Source organism: Archocentrus centrarchus, chromosome 4 (genome assembly GCF_007364275.1).
Source record: "Archocentrus centrarchus isolate MPI-CPG fArcCen1 chromosome 4, fArcCen1, whole genome shotgun sequence".
In the NCBI taxonomy this organism is placed as follows: domain Eukaryota; kingdom Metazoa; phylum Chordata; class Actinopteri; order Cichliformes; family Cichlidae; genus Archocentrus; species Archocentrus centrarchus.
In genome coordinates, this window is record NC_044349.1 from 34,227,974 (window position 1) to 34,244,438 (window position 16,465).

General features: G+C 38.9%; 1 protein-coding gene across 3 annotated transcripts in view; it reads left to right on the forward strand.

Annotated features, from left to right (window-relative positions):
* Positions 1 to 15,905, forward strand: part of eps15l1a (epidermal growth factor receptor pathway substrate 15-like 1a) — an 82,893-nt gene extending 66,988 nt beyond the window's left edge. For 2 of the 3 annotated variants that reach the window (XM_030727347.1, XM_030727348.1), the window contains 2 exons: positions 6,379 to 6,395; positions 13,055 to 15,905. In XM_030727347.1, coding sequence (XP_030583207.1) covers positions 6,379 to 6,395; positions 13,055 to 13,201 — 164 coding nt within the window. In that variant the 3' untranslated portion in view covers positions 13,202 to 15,905. The remainder of the gene's footprint in view (positions 1 to 6,378; positions 6,396 to 13,054) is intronic. The other variant, XM_030727349.1, reaches the window with a different exon arrangement.
* The last annotated feature ends 560 nt before the right edge of the window (positions 15,906 to 16,465 follow it).

The window sequence follows — 16,465 nt, forward strand, 5'->3', positions numbered from 1 at the left end:
AATATATATATGTATATATATATATATATATATATATATATATATATATATATATATATATATATATGTTGGATTATCTGTTGGTGACGTATGGTATTTCTGGAGTGCTGACAAAATACGAGAACTAAGGTATGCCGAAGCGATATATATATATATATATATATATATATATATATATACATACATACATACATACATACATAAAATTCCTCATTATGCTGTTCTAAAAGTCTTAAATAATCAGGGCCCATAATATAAAGACATAATAGTACCATATCATCTCTGTAGTGCGCTTTGTTCTCAGAGTGCAAGCTTACTTGTTCTAAGATTTTTCAGAAGCAGAATGAGAGGCAGCTATCATGCCCCCCCCCCCCCCCCGTGGAATCAGGTTCTAGAGGTCCTCTCTGCTTTTAAGAATAGACTCAAGACTTTACCTTTTGGTAAAGCTTGTACTTAACACTGGATCAGGTGACCCTGAACCATCCCTTAGTGATGCTACTGTAACCTCAAGCTGATGGGGGACTTCTCAGGATGCACTGAGCACTCTTTCATGTGCCTCACTCATTCCCCATGCATTTATATGATTCTACTGCATCTTAGTAACTTTTTGTCATCTCACATAGTTGCCTCAGGTAGTTTGTGCTTTTTCTTTAATCTCTCGATGTTTCTCTTTTTTTTTCTTCAATTTCCCCCCCACCCCTCATGGCAGATGGCTGCCATTCAACGATTCTGATTCTGCGGGAGGTCTTTTCCTGTTAAATGGGAGTTCTTGCTTCCTGTTTCCATGTCTAGCTCACAGGGGATTGTCTGATTGTTTATTTTTTTTTTCTCTCTAATATTGTAGCCTCAGCCTATAGTGCCATTACTAACGTGGCCTTTGCCACATTAGTAATGCTATTGTACCATTACGAATGTGCTTAACTGATTCAGCCCTAATTATAAAATTATCAAAAAGGAAAGTTTTAAGCCTGATCTTAAAAGTAGAAAGGGCATCTGTCTCCTGAAATCAAGCTGGGAGTATGTTCCACAGGAAAAGCTGAATGCTATTGCTATCTATTTTCCAGTTCAGTCCAGGTAGCCCACATACAAATCCCATGTCTTACAAGGTAGAAATTAGGACATTGTGATTGATGTTTGATTGAAGTGATCCTTTGAAAAATGGGCCAATTTAAATAGTCGTTTACAGTATTTAGCAGTTGCTATATCTTGACCAGACCACCTATGGAAGTATTTACACAGAGGTACAGTAGAGTGTGTGTTTTGTGAGCTTGGTAATGATTTAGTATCACTGAATTATAGTCTGATAACACACCAAGTTTATTTTTTATTATAGGGAATCAGTTCTTGGTGACTTGTTGGAAAGCTTCCTTTGAGATTCAGATCCATGTTGACATGCTTGCATCACACCATGTTTGCAGATTTATCATGTAGTCTGCCACATCCCAAATGCCTTCTGTTGGATTCTGATGTGGTATCAGGGGATGCCACTATTAAATTAATTGCATAGCCAATTGGCAGAAGGCTTCCATGTTGGTGGCCTCAAAATTTCATTTCTGCTTTTCGCAGAGGTCCTGTTGCTGTCATCAGGTGGTGGCCTCCATCTGACACTTGAGCGGTTCACAGCTGAGTGTGAAGCAGTGCATATGAGCTGGTAAAGAGTTGAGTGCCCAGTCCAGGTCAGGGACTAGTTGCTGCCCCAAGTGGAGCCGTTTAACCTGTTAACTGGCAGCACCAAAATCACCTGAAAAAACTACATAACGCCCTCTGTTTATTATTTGCACTGGAAAACCCATTCCGTAGCCTATTAACTGGCTATGTCCTATCAGCGGGACGTATACTCCTGATCAAAATCTTAAGACCAGTTAAAAAATTGCAAGAATTTGCATTTTGCACTATTGGATCTTAAGAAGGTTCTAAGTAGAGCTTCACAATGCTAAAAGTAGAAATCGGCGCAAGAGACAAAAACTTTTGAGCAGGAAATTTATTGAAAACTGCATTTACACTCAAACATGATTTTTTCAGCTGATCAAAAGTTTAAGACCACAGCCTTTAAAAGCCAAAAGCTGTGCAAAAATTTTGATTCCATGTCATTTTCTGTCAAGTCTTTACATTGTCAAGACCTCCTGATGGCAAAAGCGAAAAAGCTCACTGACTTTGAACGTGGTAGGATTGCTGAGCTGCATAAGCACGGCCTCTCACAACATGCCATTGCTGCTGAGGTTGGATGCAGTAAGACAGTGATTTTGCATTTTTAAATGATCCTGAGGGTTCATTCGGCCAATCATGTTAAAAAATGGGTTTCACAGAGCCAGTAATAACCAGAGGACGTCAGGTAATTTGGTGCTGCCAGTTACATGATTGGCTGAATGAGGTGTCAATCAAAATGGGAGGTTCAAGCCTGCCATATAAAACAAACTACAAACGTTCTGTGGACGGGACGTGGCCAGTTAAGAGGTTTAAGTGTCTCAGGGTCTTGTTCACGAGCAAAGGAAAATGGGGTACAGTAGATTGACAGACAGATTGGGGCTTGCGGACGCTGTACCAGTCCATTGTGGTGACAAGAGAGCCGAGCATAAAGCAAAGCTGTCGAAAATGGATGGATGGATGGATGCACGGTTTATGTTGCCAGTTTGAGAAGACCTTTGCTTTGCAGTGATATTACACTCATAGTTTAACAATTCTTTCTGTTTATGTCCACTATGAATTACACCTTGTTAATCTCTTTAGTCCAGCTCATATGTGACTCACATGAGACTGGCTAAAAACAAAAAATAAAGAAACAGGAGTATTTTGCCAAAATTCTGTTATTCCTATACTATGGCAGCATGTACAGTAGTTGCCATAGTGTAGCTTTCAGTGTTCAGCTAGAGTAGAAAAGCACTATACAAGAACTAGTCCATTTACTATTACCATTTACCATATAAACTGGCTTTAGAAATTGCAGTTTGGTATTCAGGCTGTACAGCTTGCAGAATTACACTGAGAGTGTAATCTTCATTTGCAGGAAAGGGTGTCAGCTCTTTTTGTGGTTTGTTTGTTTTGGCAGGAAGAATATTATGTTTGTTTACCCGAATGAAGGGCACGATGCTTATTGTGTGAATTAAGTCACTGTACAAAAATGAACACAAATCTGTTGGGATCTTCAACAAATTCCCACTCCATGACAAGGCTAGAGACAAATAAATTTTTTGTATACTAACATCCCGTTTAAAATCACCAGACAACCTAACACTCGATTTTCAGCCTGGGAATAATTCTTGTGGGATTGGCTGACTGGTGCATTTCAGTTCAAATTTTCTGTTAGAATTATCCATTAAATGCAAGGCACAACAGTATCACTACTCAACTATCAGCTCTTGAGTCTGTCTACCCTGCATGCCCTTGATGTTCACTATTTATTTTGTTGTCAGTAGTTGATTAGTGTTTTATATTAGCTGTTTATTCTTGTCATGCATGTGTTTGTCTTACATTACTGTTTTAGGTTTTCTCACTATTCTCAAGCATCCACTTACATGTTCTTCAACCTGACACAGCAGCTAAGAACATTGCTTTATGGTCTGTATTATTGCATCCTTGAATACAAATTCACAGCTTGACTGGATGTAAATTAAATCTTTGTGAAAAATTAATTACTTTAATTACCTTTAATTAGGACACATATCTTTAATAAAAATAAAACAAAAAAAAATCACAATTCATATAAAATGCTTTAGAGTGCAGAAAATTTGTGAAGTAGGTTGAAATAGCCATCCAGACATTGTTTGAACCAACATGTACCATTATTATTATTATTAATTGTTCTTGGATCTAATACTGGAATGCTTGTTCCAGCAAACCTGCTAAATCTAAACTTGGACAAATTTTTAATTTCAGCCCTATAGTAACGTGACTTTTATATAAAGGGGTTTGTGGCCAATGTTACCTTTAGACTGTTCTACTGGATTTACAATATTTATTTATACTTTTGTGGAAAGGGTTCCTGGATTTTAACCCGTGCAGGGCCCTTCTGTGTAGAGTTAGCATGCTTTCCCTTGGCTTGTGTGGGTTTGCTCTGATGATCTAGAAACCTATAAGGTCAATCCCGCATGTCTTGGCCCAGGACACTCTTGCCAAAGAGAGAGTCACTTGTTAAATTAAAAATAATAAATTAAACATTCATCTCTTAAAGACATAGTGCACCCCTGAAGTACATGCAGTGTAGCTCAGAATGATTGTGTTACCCTTTGACAGGTCTCATTATCCAATTAGAAGAAAGTAGAAAAAAGTCTATTGAGGGGTCCTTAAAGAAAAAGCTAATGCAGCTTATTAAAGACAGAAGCCAACTTAACTCTCCCCCTCCCTGGTTGCTTACTAGTGGTAACTGTTGTTTCACTTTTCTGAACTGAGCAGCTTCTGTCATATTTCAGGCCTGCTTACAGAACAAACTGACAGGGTGTGCCTCAGATGTTAATGAGGGTGATATCTGCCTGTACAGCCTTCAAGAACTACCCTTGGAACTTAGTCCAATGGTCATCAAACCACATCTTGATAGAGATATGTGTCAAAACTTGTAATTAAGGGTATAGTGGAGGTTGTCAAATGTTGTCTTTATGGAGGAAGTTGTTAAGGAACAGTATTATAGGTATGAACATAACTTAAAAAAAAATTGAACTCCGAAATCATGCAGAGCTGCTCTTGTGAAGAGAATACATTCCTACTACAGTAACTAAATTGGACTGTAAAATTTAGATAGTGAAGTGAGAATATTTTTAATAACATCTGGACTGTCCAGCCATCTAAACTTAGCACAAAACATTGGGAAATTTGTGTTTGGCTGATTATTTCTTTCTTGTAACAATGGTTATAATTTGTGCAATAAACCTTATGCTGTTGGAAAGCCTTTTTATTTCCTCTTAAATGGTGCCACATTTGTAAGGAAAATGCATTTGTGGGTTGAGAAACAGAGTTGAGTATGTGGGTTACATCACTGAAAAACTTGCCAAATCTTCAGCTTATTTTGCTATTGACTTTCGTTTGGAGCTTCAGGTACACCAGGTGCTGACAATCAGGCTTGCCATCATTGGAGGCAATCTGAATGCAGAGAGATCAGATTCTGATCAGTGGCAGTCCCATATCTCGACAGTCTGGCACTGAACTCTATCCCAAGATGACAACACTCTTCCCCACAGGGCAGGATTTATGAGACTACCTCCAGAATTTGGGAGTGGAGAGGGTGGAATGGCCTGCATGCAGTCCTTACCTGAGTCCCATTGAACGCTTGAATCAGCTTGTGCCAGAGGGACCAACACAACCACACTGGCTGACTTGCAACAAATGCTGGTTGAAGAATGGGATGCCATCGCACAGCAGTGGATGACCAAGCTGGTGACCAGTATGAGGAGATCTTGTTTCTTCAAGCTTCAATTATCCAATCCAATAGACAACACAAAGCCACTAGCAGAAGCTGTTTGGCATTGGCAGAGAATATTTGGCAAGTCTTTCATTGGTGTAACCCACATGACTCAACTCTGCTGCTCAACCCCCAAATGCATTTTAATTAGAAATGTGGCTCCATTTAAAGGGAAATAAACAGGCTTTAAAACAGTATAAGAACTATTGCCAATAAGCATTGTTACAACAACAACAAAAAATGAATAAATGTAGTTACTTTTTGTGCAAAGTTTACAAGTTTAACAAAAAACTAGTCCTAAACTTTTCTATGAATCAGCTTTGCAAGAATCACTTGACTTGGCTCTGCCTTCCATATAATTCACTGCTAGAAGTGCTTAACAATCTCAGAACAATCAAATTGCTGTTACACATATCTAAATACATGTGGGAAAACATTAAATTCTTCATGTGGTGTAGTGTTTGATCATAATGCCATTGAGCAGAAAACATGGTCCTAGTCAAAAAAGATATATCAAACATCAGAGTCATTATTTGTGCTAAACTGTTGAGTCATCAATCAGACACAGATTTATCTTCTTCTTTTTCTCACTCTCTGCATGTCACATCTGTTGTTGTAGAGGTCTTGTTAAGTTGTCCTTAGTTCTTTGTGTTCCATTTTCTATGTGAAAAGATTCACTGGCAGTTCTGTTTTATCACAGTCCATTTGTGTTGTGTTCTTGCTTAAGCTTTTTAGCAGTCTAAGAATTGCTGATTTAGTTTGATTTAATTTAAACTAGCTTGTATTCTAAAGCTAGTAGAATCAGTTGATCTGAAAAGAAATTACTAACAAATAGCTAAAGACAGTGTTTCAAAGAGGACTGCACAGAAACTTGACCAGCATCCGTTTACAGTCTGTTTGCTGTGGTGTGGTGTAACTAGCTTAGAGCCATTGAGTTCAGGTATTTCTGCTTGATAACTTCTCTGTTCTGTAATCCACCTTTCTAACAGGACCTGACAAAGTCAAGGTAAGAAGCACTATTACATTCACATAAAATTATCATTTTGGCAGTGTTATCAAACATATTTGTTGACAATTAAGATGAGCATTTTAATTGTATAGTATTAAGCAAGCCTTTTAGTCGCTAAATGTAAATGGATGAAAAAAAATGCAAAAAATTTTTTTTAATTTATTATATGCAAAGAGCAGTACATGTATAACACTCTCCTCTACTTTTAAAATGACACCAGCTCTCGTAGATGTGCTAGTCAGATGCTAATGTGTGTTTTTATGGGGGCTTTTTTGTATTATGTACAGGGACAATGAACTGATGATCAACTATGAAATAACACATTTGGATGTTATGTACAAAACTTAAAATGTGTTGACAAAGCAGTCTTTTTTTCTTTTTTGTTAAAAACTTTTGATTCTTCAGAGTCACCTCATTATACATTCACCTGCAATGTCCCACATATGCATATGTTTTTCTTTACTGCATGTCAAAGCGTACTATACTATCTCAGCTGGGTTTGTTCTAGACATCAGATGATCTGATGCAGCAGTCTGCTTCTTGGTCAAACAGAGCTAGGTGGCGTGTTTTGGCTAGACAAGACTACAATCAAAATTCTCACATTGGAAATCATCAAACCAAAGATGAGATTTTCACTGGTCTAAACTCCCATGCATTTCTTAGTCCCAGGAGTTCTGTTCTTCTGCTTCTTGGTTTCTATCAGGCATGATTTCTTTACAGCAATTTAACCATGTGGGCCAAATTTGCACAGGCTCCTCCCAATAGTTGATGTTGAGATGTGTCTTTGCAAAATCTTAATAATAACCAAAATCTAAGATGCTGTTAATTGCTGCTAATTGATTTGTGAAGATGGTAACTCTGACAGGCTTCTCATCAACAGCAAATGGTAGTCTTCTTTTTAAGGAGTGGTTCTCATACTCCTTTATTCAAATGTGCTTTTGTATCCAAATATTGCTTCCATTAGCATCAATGCATGCCACTGTGCCAGTTCTAACAAATAGAACTGGATGTTACAACCAAACGTGTAATTATCCATCCTGTTCTCAAACTGACGACCTCTAACATATTTTTGATATTCCTCTACTGTGCTTTTGTTGTTTGTTTTCCAGTGAAGTCACTTATAAAGATAAGTTAAACCAAATTAAATTTCAATTAGTTCAATAGTTCATTTTCTTATCGTCCCCTTATTTTACCACAACAGAGCAGCCTTTCTTTTGCCTCTCACAAATTCTGTTATTTTTTATTCAAACTCTTCAGGCTTAGACATTGGACAGAGGACTGTTAGATAAATTAATATGCATAGCCAAATTTGCATTCTTTTGCCCATTTTAATCTTTTGCGTTCATTTGCCTGCCTTGAAGGCCATAATCATGCAGTCTCCACAATCTACACTAAGATTTGTGTTTTGTGCCTGCAGTTTAATGGAGCAGTCACTTGAGGACCTATAAAGTGTCTGTTTCTTAAACTAGAGACTCTGATGTGCTTGTTCTCTTTTTGTGCACCAGGTACCTCCCACTTCTCTTTCTATTTTGGGCAAAGGCAGTTTACTTTGTTCTGTGAAGGGAGTAATGCACGCAATGCATTATATGAAAAGTTCAGTTTTGGGAAATGTCCAGTTTCATAAGTTCTTTCTTATTTGAGACTATCACCAATAATCCAATAATAACACAATGGGGTACTGGAACACAGGGGTTATAATAGTTTTGATTTTACATTATAATTTAGTTTTATTTTGTTGTAATGCTTTTTTCTCTAATTCAGTTTGTTTAAATTAGTTTTTAGAGTGGTCTTGCTCGTTTTTACTAGTTTTTTGTTTGTTTAATGCTTAGTTTTAGTTTAGTTTTCATTAGTTTTAATATTAGTTTTATTTTGTCATATTTCATTTGTCAGGTGCATGAGTCAAGGTGCAAGAGTAACTAAGACCTCAAATTATACCATTACAAAAATTGTATTCAACAACCAACTGTTCACAAGATAGCAGCATTATGTGCTACATGTATTGAAGACAAACATGAACATCATGAGACATCAACAGAGAGCAACATAAAGAAAAATCCAATTAACTTAAACTCTCAATAAATTCATCTCAAAAATTTTAAACTATCAATAAAAGTATTTATCTCAAAAATAAATTAGGAGTAATTGGACTGCCCAGCACTAGATGCAGGTGCAGCTTCAGTGCAGTAGATTAATATTAACTCGCATGTGGTTTATAACATCAGAACACAGCGAAACATTATAAACAAGAACAAACTGAACTCTGTTCATTTGAAGGAATCAAAACTCAAATACAGCTTTTCAAGCTGGTGTGTGTTTGTATTTGTGTGTAACACAGTGGTGTGGACACCCCAGTCTCATTAACACATTTGTCAGTGCGTCCTCCTGCTTGCAGTGTTCCTGTGTATAAACGAGCCATTATTTTTTTTTCACTGAAAACGGTCCATTATACACTGCTCAAAAAAATAAAGGGAACACTTAAACAACACAATATAACTCCAAGTAAATCAAACTTCTGTGAAATCAAACTGTCCACTTAGGAAGCAACACTGATTGACAATCAATTTCACATGCTGTTGTGCAAATGGAATAGACAACAGGTGGAAATTATTGGCAATTAGCAAGACACACTCAATAAAGGAGTGGTTCTGCAGGTGGGGACCACAGACCACTTCTCAGTACCTATGCTTTCTGGCTGATGTTTTGGTCACTTTTGAATGTTGGTGGTGCTTTCACACTTGTGGTAGCATGAGACGGATTCTACAACCCACACAAGTGGCTCAAGTAGTGCAGCTCATCCAGGATGACACATCAATGCGAGCTGTGGTAAGGTTTGCTGTCTATCAGCGTAGTGTCCAGAGGCTGGAGGCGCTACCAGGAGACAGGCCAGTACACCAGAAGACGTAGAAATGTGGCTGTAGGAGGGCAACAACCCAGCAGCAGGACCGCTACCTCTACCTTTGTGCAAGGAGGAACAGCAGGACCACTGCCAGAGCCCTGCAAAATGACCTCCAGCAGGCCACAAATGTGCATGTGTCTGCACAAATGGTTAGAAACCGACTCCATGAGGATGGTATGACGTCCACAGATGGGGGTTGTGCTCACAGCCCAACACCGTGCAGGACGCTTGGCATTTGCCAGAGAACACCAGGACTGGCAAATTCGCCACTGGCGCCCTGTGCTCTTCACAGATGAAAGCAGGTTCACGCTGAGCACATGTGACAGACGTGACAGAGTCTGGAGATGCCGTGGAGAGCGATCTGCTGCCTGCAACATCCTTCAGCATGACCGGTTTGGCAGTGGGTCAGTAATGGTGTGGGGTGGCATTTCTTTGGAGGGCCACACAGCCCTCCATGTGCTCGCCAGAGGTAGCATGACTGCCATTAGGTACCGAGATGAGATCCTCAGACCCCTTGGGAGACCATATGCTGGTGCGGTTGGCCCTGGGTTCCTCCTAATGCAGGACAATGCTAGACCTCATGTGGCTGGAGTGCGTCAGTAGTTCCTGCAAGATGAAGGCATTGAAGCTATGGACTGGCCCGCCCGTTCCCCAGACCTGAATCCAATTGAGCACATCTGAGACATCATGTCTCGCTCCATCCTCCAACGTCATGTTGCACCACAGACTGTCCAGGAGTTGGCGGATGTTTTAGTCCAGGTCTGGGAGGAGATCCCTCAGGAGACCATCCGCCACCTCATCGGGAGCATGCCCAGGCGTTGTAGGGAGGTCATACAGGCACGTGGAGGCCACACGCAATACTGAGCCTCATTTTGACTTGTTTTAAGAACATTACATCAAAGTTGGATCAGCCTGTAGTGTGTTTTTCCACCTTAATTTTGTGTGTGACTCCAAATCCAGGCCTCCATTGGTTAATAATTTTAATTTCCATTGATGATTTTTGTGTGATTTTGTTGTCAGCACATTCAACTTTGTACAGAACAAAGTATTCAATGAGAATATTTAATTCATTCAGATCTATGATGTGTTATTTGAGTGTTCCCTTTATTTTTTTGAGCAGTGTAGTTTTCACCTTGCTGCATGGCCGCGATGCTGGTTCTCTGTTGGAGCCAGAGGAGCTACTCAGAGATGCTAGCTTGGTTAGATACTCACTATTAGACCTGAATTAGTCTTCTGTGCTGGGTCTTTGTGGGGGCTACGTACACAAGTGGCCAACATCTATTGTGTGTTTTAAATACCTTGTGGTTGTGTCCCAGTGTTTTACCTGCTGGGAATTTTTTCCCTTTTTCAGCTGCAAACATAACTGTCCCTCCAGTTTATCCTTGTTTTTTTTTTTTCATTTTGTTCATTCCTTCACATCCAGTCTGACAGTTTCAGCAATCTCCCTCCAGGAATTTTCTCCCTCCAGTCCTTATATTGATACTATGATTATTATTCTTGATTGTTATTCTCTCACTGATAAATTCAAAAACTGCGGCAAAAAGTAGCTGGAAATTCATGGGCAGACTCGGCAACAGAGAACAGGACAATCACAATCGTTCTGGGCTGCGTGGACCCGACATGTAGTTACATTTCTCGGGAGGTGCACGTCAGGTTACGTCTTAGGCTACTGCATAGGTTCAGAGTGGTTTCCGTAGCCGCCTTGTGCACCCTTCTTGGGTAGACTTTGAGGTTGGTGTGCTTTTTCCACTTGAGAATTGTTCCACACATTTTGCCATCGTCCACAATAAGACACTCGCTTCTATCTTTCTTGCTGTCGTACTGAAAGAAATCCCATATGGCACTCTGCCACTTTATCCCAGCTTTAGCTGTTGCCATTATTTTGCAGACTGGTGCTGTGAGCACACACAAACATACACACGCACACACAGTGAGGTGCAGTATGGCGCTCCCAGCTAAAACTGCTACAGTGGAAAAAAATGATTTCATCTCAATCCACAAGGCTTTTAAATAAACATACTAACACAAAAACGAAGGGCATTTTATCTATAATTTCAGTTTGTATTAGTTAGCTTTTTAAATCCACAATACTGGTTCAGTTAGTTATTGTTTTTTTCCTTTTAATTACTGTTTTCATTTATTTCAGTTAATGAAAATGTTTTTTCAGTTTCTGTTTTTCATTATTTTGTTCGTTTTTGTTATGATAATGACCTTGGTGAGAATGGGTTTTCTATACACCTACTAAAAATCATCAGCAACTTATGATTAATGATTTCATCAATAATTGTCATTTACAGTTTCTCTGATCTTTTGTGGAAAAATAATTCTTTCAAAATAAAAAAGGATTAAGAGTACTGTGCAAAAGTTTTGAGCCACCACTCATTTCTTTATAAAATCCTTACAAGGAGCCAGACTTTGAAAATTTTAAAGTGGTCTTGAGCAATATTTCTCCAGGCTTTCTAAAGATCTTTCAAAGTTTTACTTTGTACATTTGTTCCTTTTTCACAAATTATCAGTACAGTCTTTGCACCTAACCATTTTTGTTTGTTAATCCACGTAACACTGACCTATGCATCATTCAAGCATAAAAAAGGGACCAAACTCAAGGGACAAACCAGTGTTGTGTGTGCATGTAACAGACAAAGTAGCAAAGATCAAATTTTAAAAATTGTATATTTAGGTACTTTGTTACTAGCAGCCTGTCACAAAAACAGAATTTGTTCCAGTTTCTTTAGTTGGATCTATGAAAAATGCCAAATGGAGCTTGATAGTTTTTCTTTAGCCTATTCCTTTCAGCAGCAAATGAACAACAGTATCTGAAAGTCATGTCCTTAAGAAATAGGAAAAAAAAAAAAAAACAGAATGTGAGAGATACATCTTGCCCTTCAGCTGATCCATCTACTGTAGCCTCTTAAAAAATAGTCTCAGTGGAAGAGGGCTGTCAAGACTCCATTCTTAAGTAATTGAAACAGGTAGAAAAGTATGAGGTATGCCAAATTACACAAGAACGTGACTGAAAAACAGTCATAACAGGTCTGATGGAGTGATTGAAATTGAACTTAAAATATTTGGTTCAAATAGTCATCAGTATGGATGTCAGGAGAGAGGTGCAGTGAGTGCAGCCATCTATAAAACATGGTGGTGTCGTGGTTTGGGGTTGCTTTTCCTCCAGTGGTGTTGGAGATCTTTTTTAATTTTATTAATGCAGAAAATTACTGTCAGATTTTTATCCACCATCAGATGCCATCTGGAAAGCATCTGACTGGCAACAGCTTAAGTTTTCACCATGACAGTGATCCCAAACACATTGTCAATGCAGTAAATGCATACCTGGATAGAAAAACACACAGTGGAATTCTATCAGTCATGGATCAGCTTCCCTAGAGTTCAGACCTCAACATTTTCGAAACAGTGTGGGATCATCTTGACAGAGAACAGAACCAAAGGCAGCCAACATCCAAAGAAGAGCTCCCAGGAGAAGCCTGGAGAACTATTCCTGAAGACTACTTAAAGAAATTACAAGAAACCTGCCTAAGAGTTCAGGCAGTGTTGAAGAATACCAAATACTGACTTTCAAACAAGTTAGAATTGTAAAAGCTCTGTTTTTGCCTATACTGTATACACATGTATGTTGGCACGTTTCAATAAATACCTGCATCTATTTCCCATTCTCCTTGTAAAATATAGAGAAATAAGGGGTGACTCAAGACCTTTGGCCCAATACTGTAAATCCCAAATCTCTCTCTTTCTCTGTCTGTAGTTTGGAAATGAGGCTCAGCAGTTGGAGTGGGCTAAGCGTGAAAGTGAGCGAGCAGAGCGTGAGCGGCTGAAGAGACTCAGACAGCAGGAACAGGAGGACCTGGAACTGGCCATTGCCCTCAGCAAGGCAGAGATGTCCAACGCATGACCTGGAGGTTCCACCACATGTGAATATTTATATAGCCACAGAGAGGCTAACCTGCAGACAAAGGAGACTGGCTGAAATATTAAGACATGAAACACCACTGAACTAACTCTGCTGCATACACGCACACTCACACACAGAACCTGCATTTCCTCACTCAGTGACTTAATGGATTGGAAAGAACACAAGAAACTTTCAGGCAAGTCTGAATGATGACCCTGCATTAAAAAAAAAAAAGAGCAAACAAAGAAAACAACAGTACAACAAAATTGTTGCCCAAAAAGCATCATTGAAATACACTTGCTGACATGAAAAGGGGAACTGGAGGATGAAGAGGAGACAAGAGAGCTTGATAGAAACAACAAGCCAGAGTGTACATGCTGTATAGCTGGACAGTAATATGATGGGTCCAGTTACCAATGAAGCAGACTAGCTGATCATTGCAGGGAGAACACATTGACAGTTTGCATTTCTGCATGTAATTTTTTTTTCCCCAGTTACACTCACCATGTGGAAACCATGCTGTTAGTAACAGAAGAGCAAATATGGACCTTTTCCTTTATATTAACAGTCAGCCATGGAGAAAAAACAAAATTAAAATTGCCCCTGTAATGCTCAGAAGGGATTTTTCTTAATTGGCTATATAACTGACTAAATGATAGTATAGATGGTATAGTATATGTGTCAGTCATAAGTTGTTTTGCTGGTGGGATAATGGTATAGAATGAGATGTTAAATACATATTTGTTATAGAGAGGCCTATAGAAAGGACTGGATTGCTCAGGACTGAGAATTTTCAATCAACGATTTTCATTAAATATTATTTTTGAGGAAAGATACTTACACTAACGCTGACTGAGATGAGAAGTGAAAGTCTCAGTATTAGCATATTTCTGCTGGACACCATATTCCTCTGCTTAGTTCTAAGGTAGATTAAAGTCAGTACTGGATGCACAGAAATGAAACTGTTATTCATTTTCTCTTATGACTGACTGAACACATATCCCCAGATAGCAGATTTCATTTTAATTTTAGACAGGGTCTGCTTAGAGATTACATACTTTAACCAGATGAAGATTCAGGCAGTGTGGGAAGCCAAGAGCCTTACTATTGAAAGGTTCCACTGTATAACAGTCTGTGGTCATTTCTTCATGGAATATTCCTGCCAAGTACTACTGAAATTCAAAAGGCCTCAAGGCACCACTCACATTATTACCAGTGTGTGCTGTAGAGGGGCCTGAGCTGCAAATGGCTACTCTTGTAACTTAGTCTTCTAAGTCCCCAGTTTTACATAGTGCTGACATAATGTGAAAATGTTTCCATGCTACAAAGTAATGTAATGTAATTAATTAATGCACATTAATGTAATAATTACATAAATTAATGTACTTGATTAAAAAATTAGGACATTAATTCATGTTGATTAATAAATTAGCACAAACTAATAAATAAATACTACTCAGAGTGGGAGAAAGATGATCATAATGAGGTTGAGTCCAGCGCTTACCTGTTTTTCTTTTTCAGCATTAAGTTTGTTACCCATGACAACTATGCCTCTTCTCAACAGCTGTACTCTGATCACAGTGATGGGATATCATACCACATCCAGCAAATGAAACATAAGCTGGGGGAATTCATTTTTTCCACATTTCATCTAGTCTGTTTTTTTACTGATTGTTTTCAGAAACTGATGGTTTTAGCGCTGTTTTTATTTGATGAGTTAGATTTTTTTTTAAAGTGTATCCACAGTGATATAGTTGTTTTGTGCTATAATTTGTAGTTGGGTTTTAGTCACTCCAGTGCTCTGCAGACTGGGAAACACAAGCTGGAGTTTGATTTGTGACTGGCTGGAAACTGGAAGGATGTTGAAGACTGCTAATGCTGATGTGTCATAGTTCGATGTTTGATAACCACTCACCTTGTGTTTCTTTTATGAGGTATTCCTTTACTTGAAGTATTAACTAATGTTTAAGGGAGACAGAAGGAAATTGTTTCTAGAGTTTGTTTATTTTCTGAACATCTGTTTTATCCACTCCCCTGGGCCATAGATTTAGATATCGTGTTTTGTGTTAAATGTGCAGTGAGGTTCTGCTGCAAGCATATATGTTATTCCTACTGCAAAGCAACACTTGTTGACATTGTCTTTGTACTGTAACATTGTACTGGATGCATTCTGATAGAACCTAAAATATTTCAGTCATTCTGAAGTCAATACAAATTTGTTGCAATTTATTAAAGGTACAAGCTCCTCCTGATAACTTAGGAAAAGACAGGTATACAGTCTGCTGAACCAGAAGTTTAATAAATGAACAGAGTATTGAAAAGTTCAGGTTGTGTCAGATTTCAATCCAAGACTGTGATGGGATGGGTTTTTTGCAGCAGCTTCTAAGTGATGAATTCACAAAGGAGCGAAAACTCAAGATAATGCAGATAATGCAGCCACTGATTCTGCCAGTAAGAAGTGTGAACTGCCTCTCTCTGACATTTTTTGTGTTGTTTACATATCAAGAGTGTTTCCTTTACTATAGCTATTACTGATCAGTGTCCTTGGTATATAATAGGTTCTCCCTCTAAGGCCTCGTTTACACGATGCCGTTTTCACTGGAAACGGTGTCGTTTTGATGCATTTCAGCCTTTCGTTTACACGACAGCGTTTCAGAAACGATCCGCGGTTACACGATGACATGTGAAACGATGAAAACGATGTAGTTCCCATGCCAGGCCACAAGTTGGCGTTGGTTTTCTCTTTGCACGGTTTGTTTACGCAAGACGTGCATGCGTGGAGTGACAGTAGCAAGCGCGGCAAATTGTTCATTACTTACAAAATGGCCAATGTGAGAGGTTTTGTGTGGACTGACGATGAGGTTGGATCGCTGCTGCACACAACGCTGAATTACAAAACGGTAAAAACACAAGAAAAGCACAAGAAGCACTCGTGAATCCGTGAGTACTGTTTATCCATTTGCGCATGCGCGAAAAACTGTGGCCGTCACAACCATAGTGCGCATGTGCGAGTCGCCCGTATTCAAATCACCCCGGTTTCAAGTGTTTACACGAGAACGCAAGCCGGTGCGTTTCTGAAACGCTCCACTCTGGACCCCGTTTCCGAAACACATCGTTTTCACTCCGTTGTCGTGTAAACAGAAGGCCGAAACGCATCAAAACGACACCGTTTCAAAATGAAAACGGTCTCGTGTAAACGGCACCTAAGCTGTACACAGCTAAATCCTGAAGAGCTTTTATCTACTTCTGAACTATAAAACACAT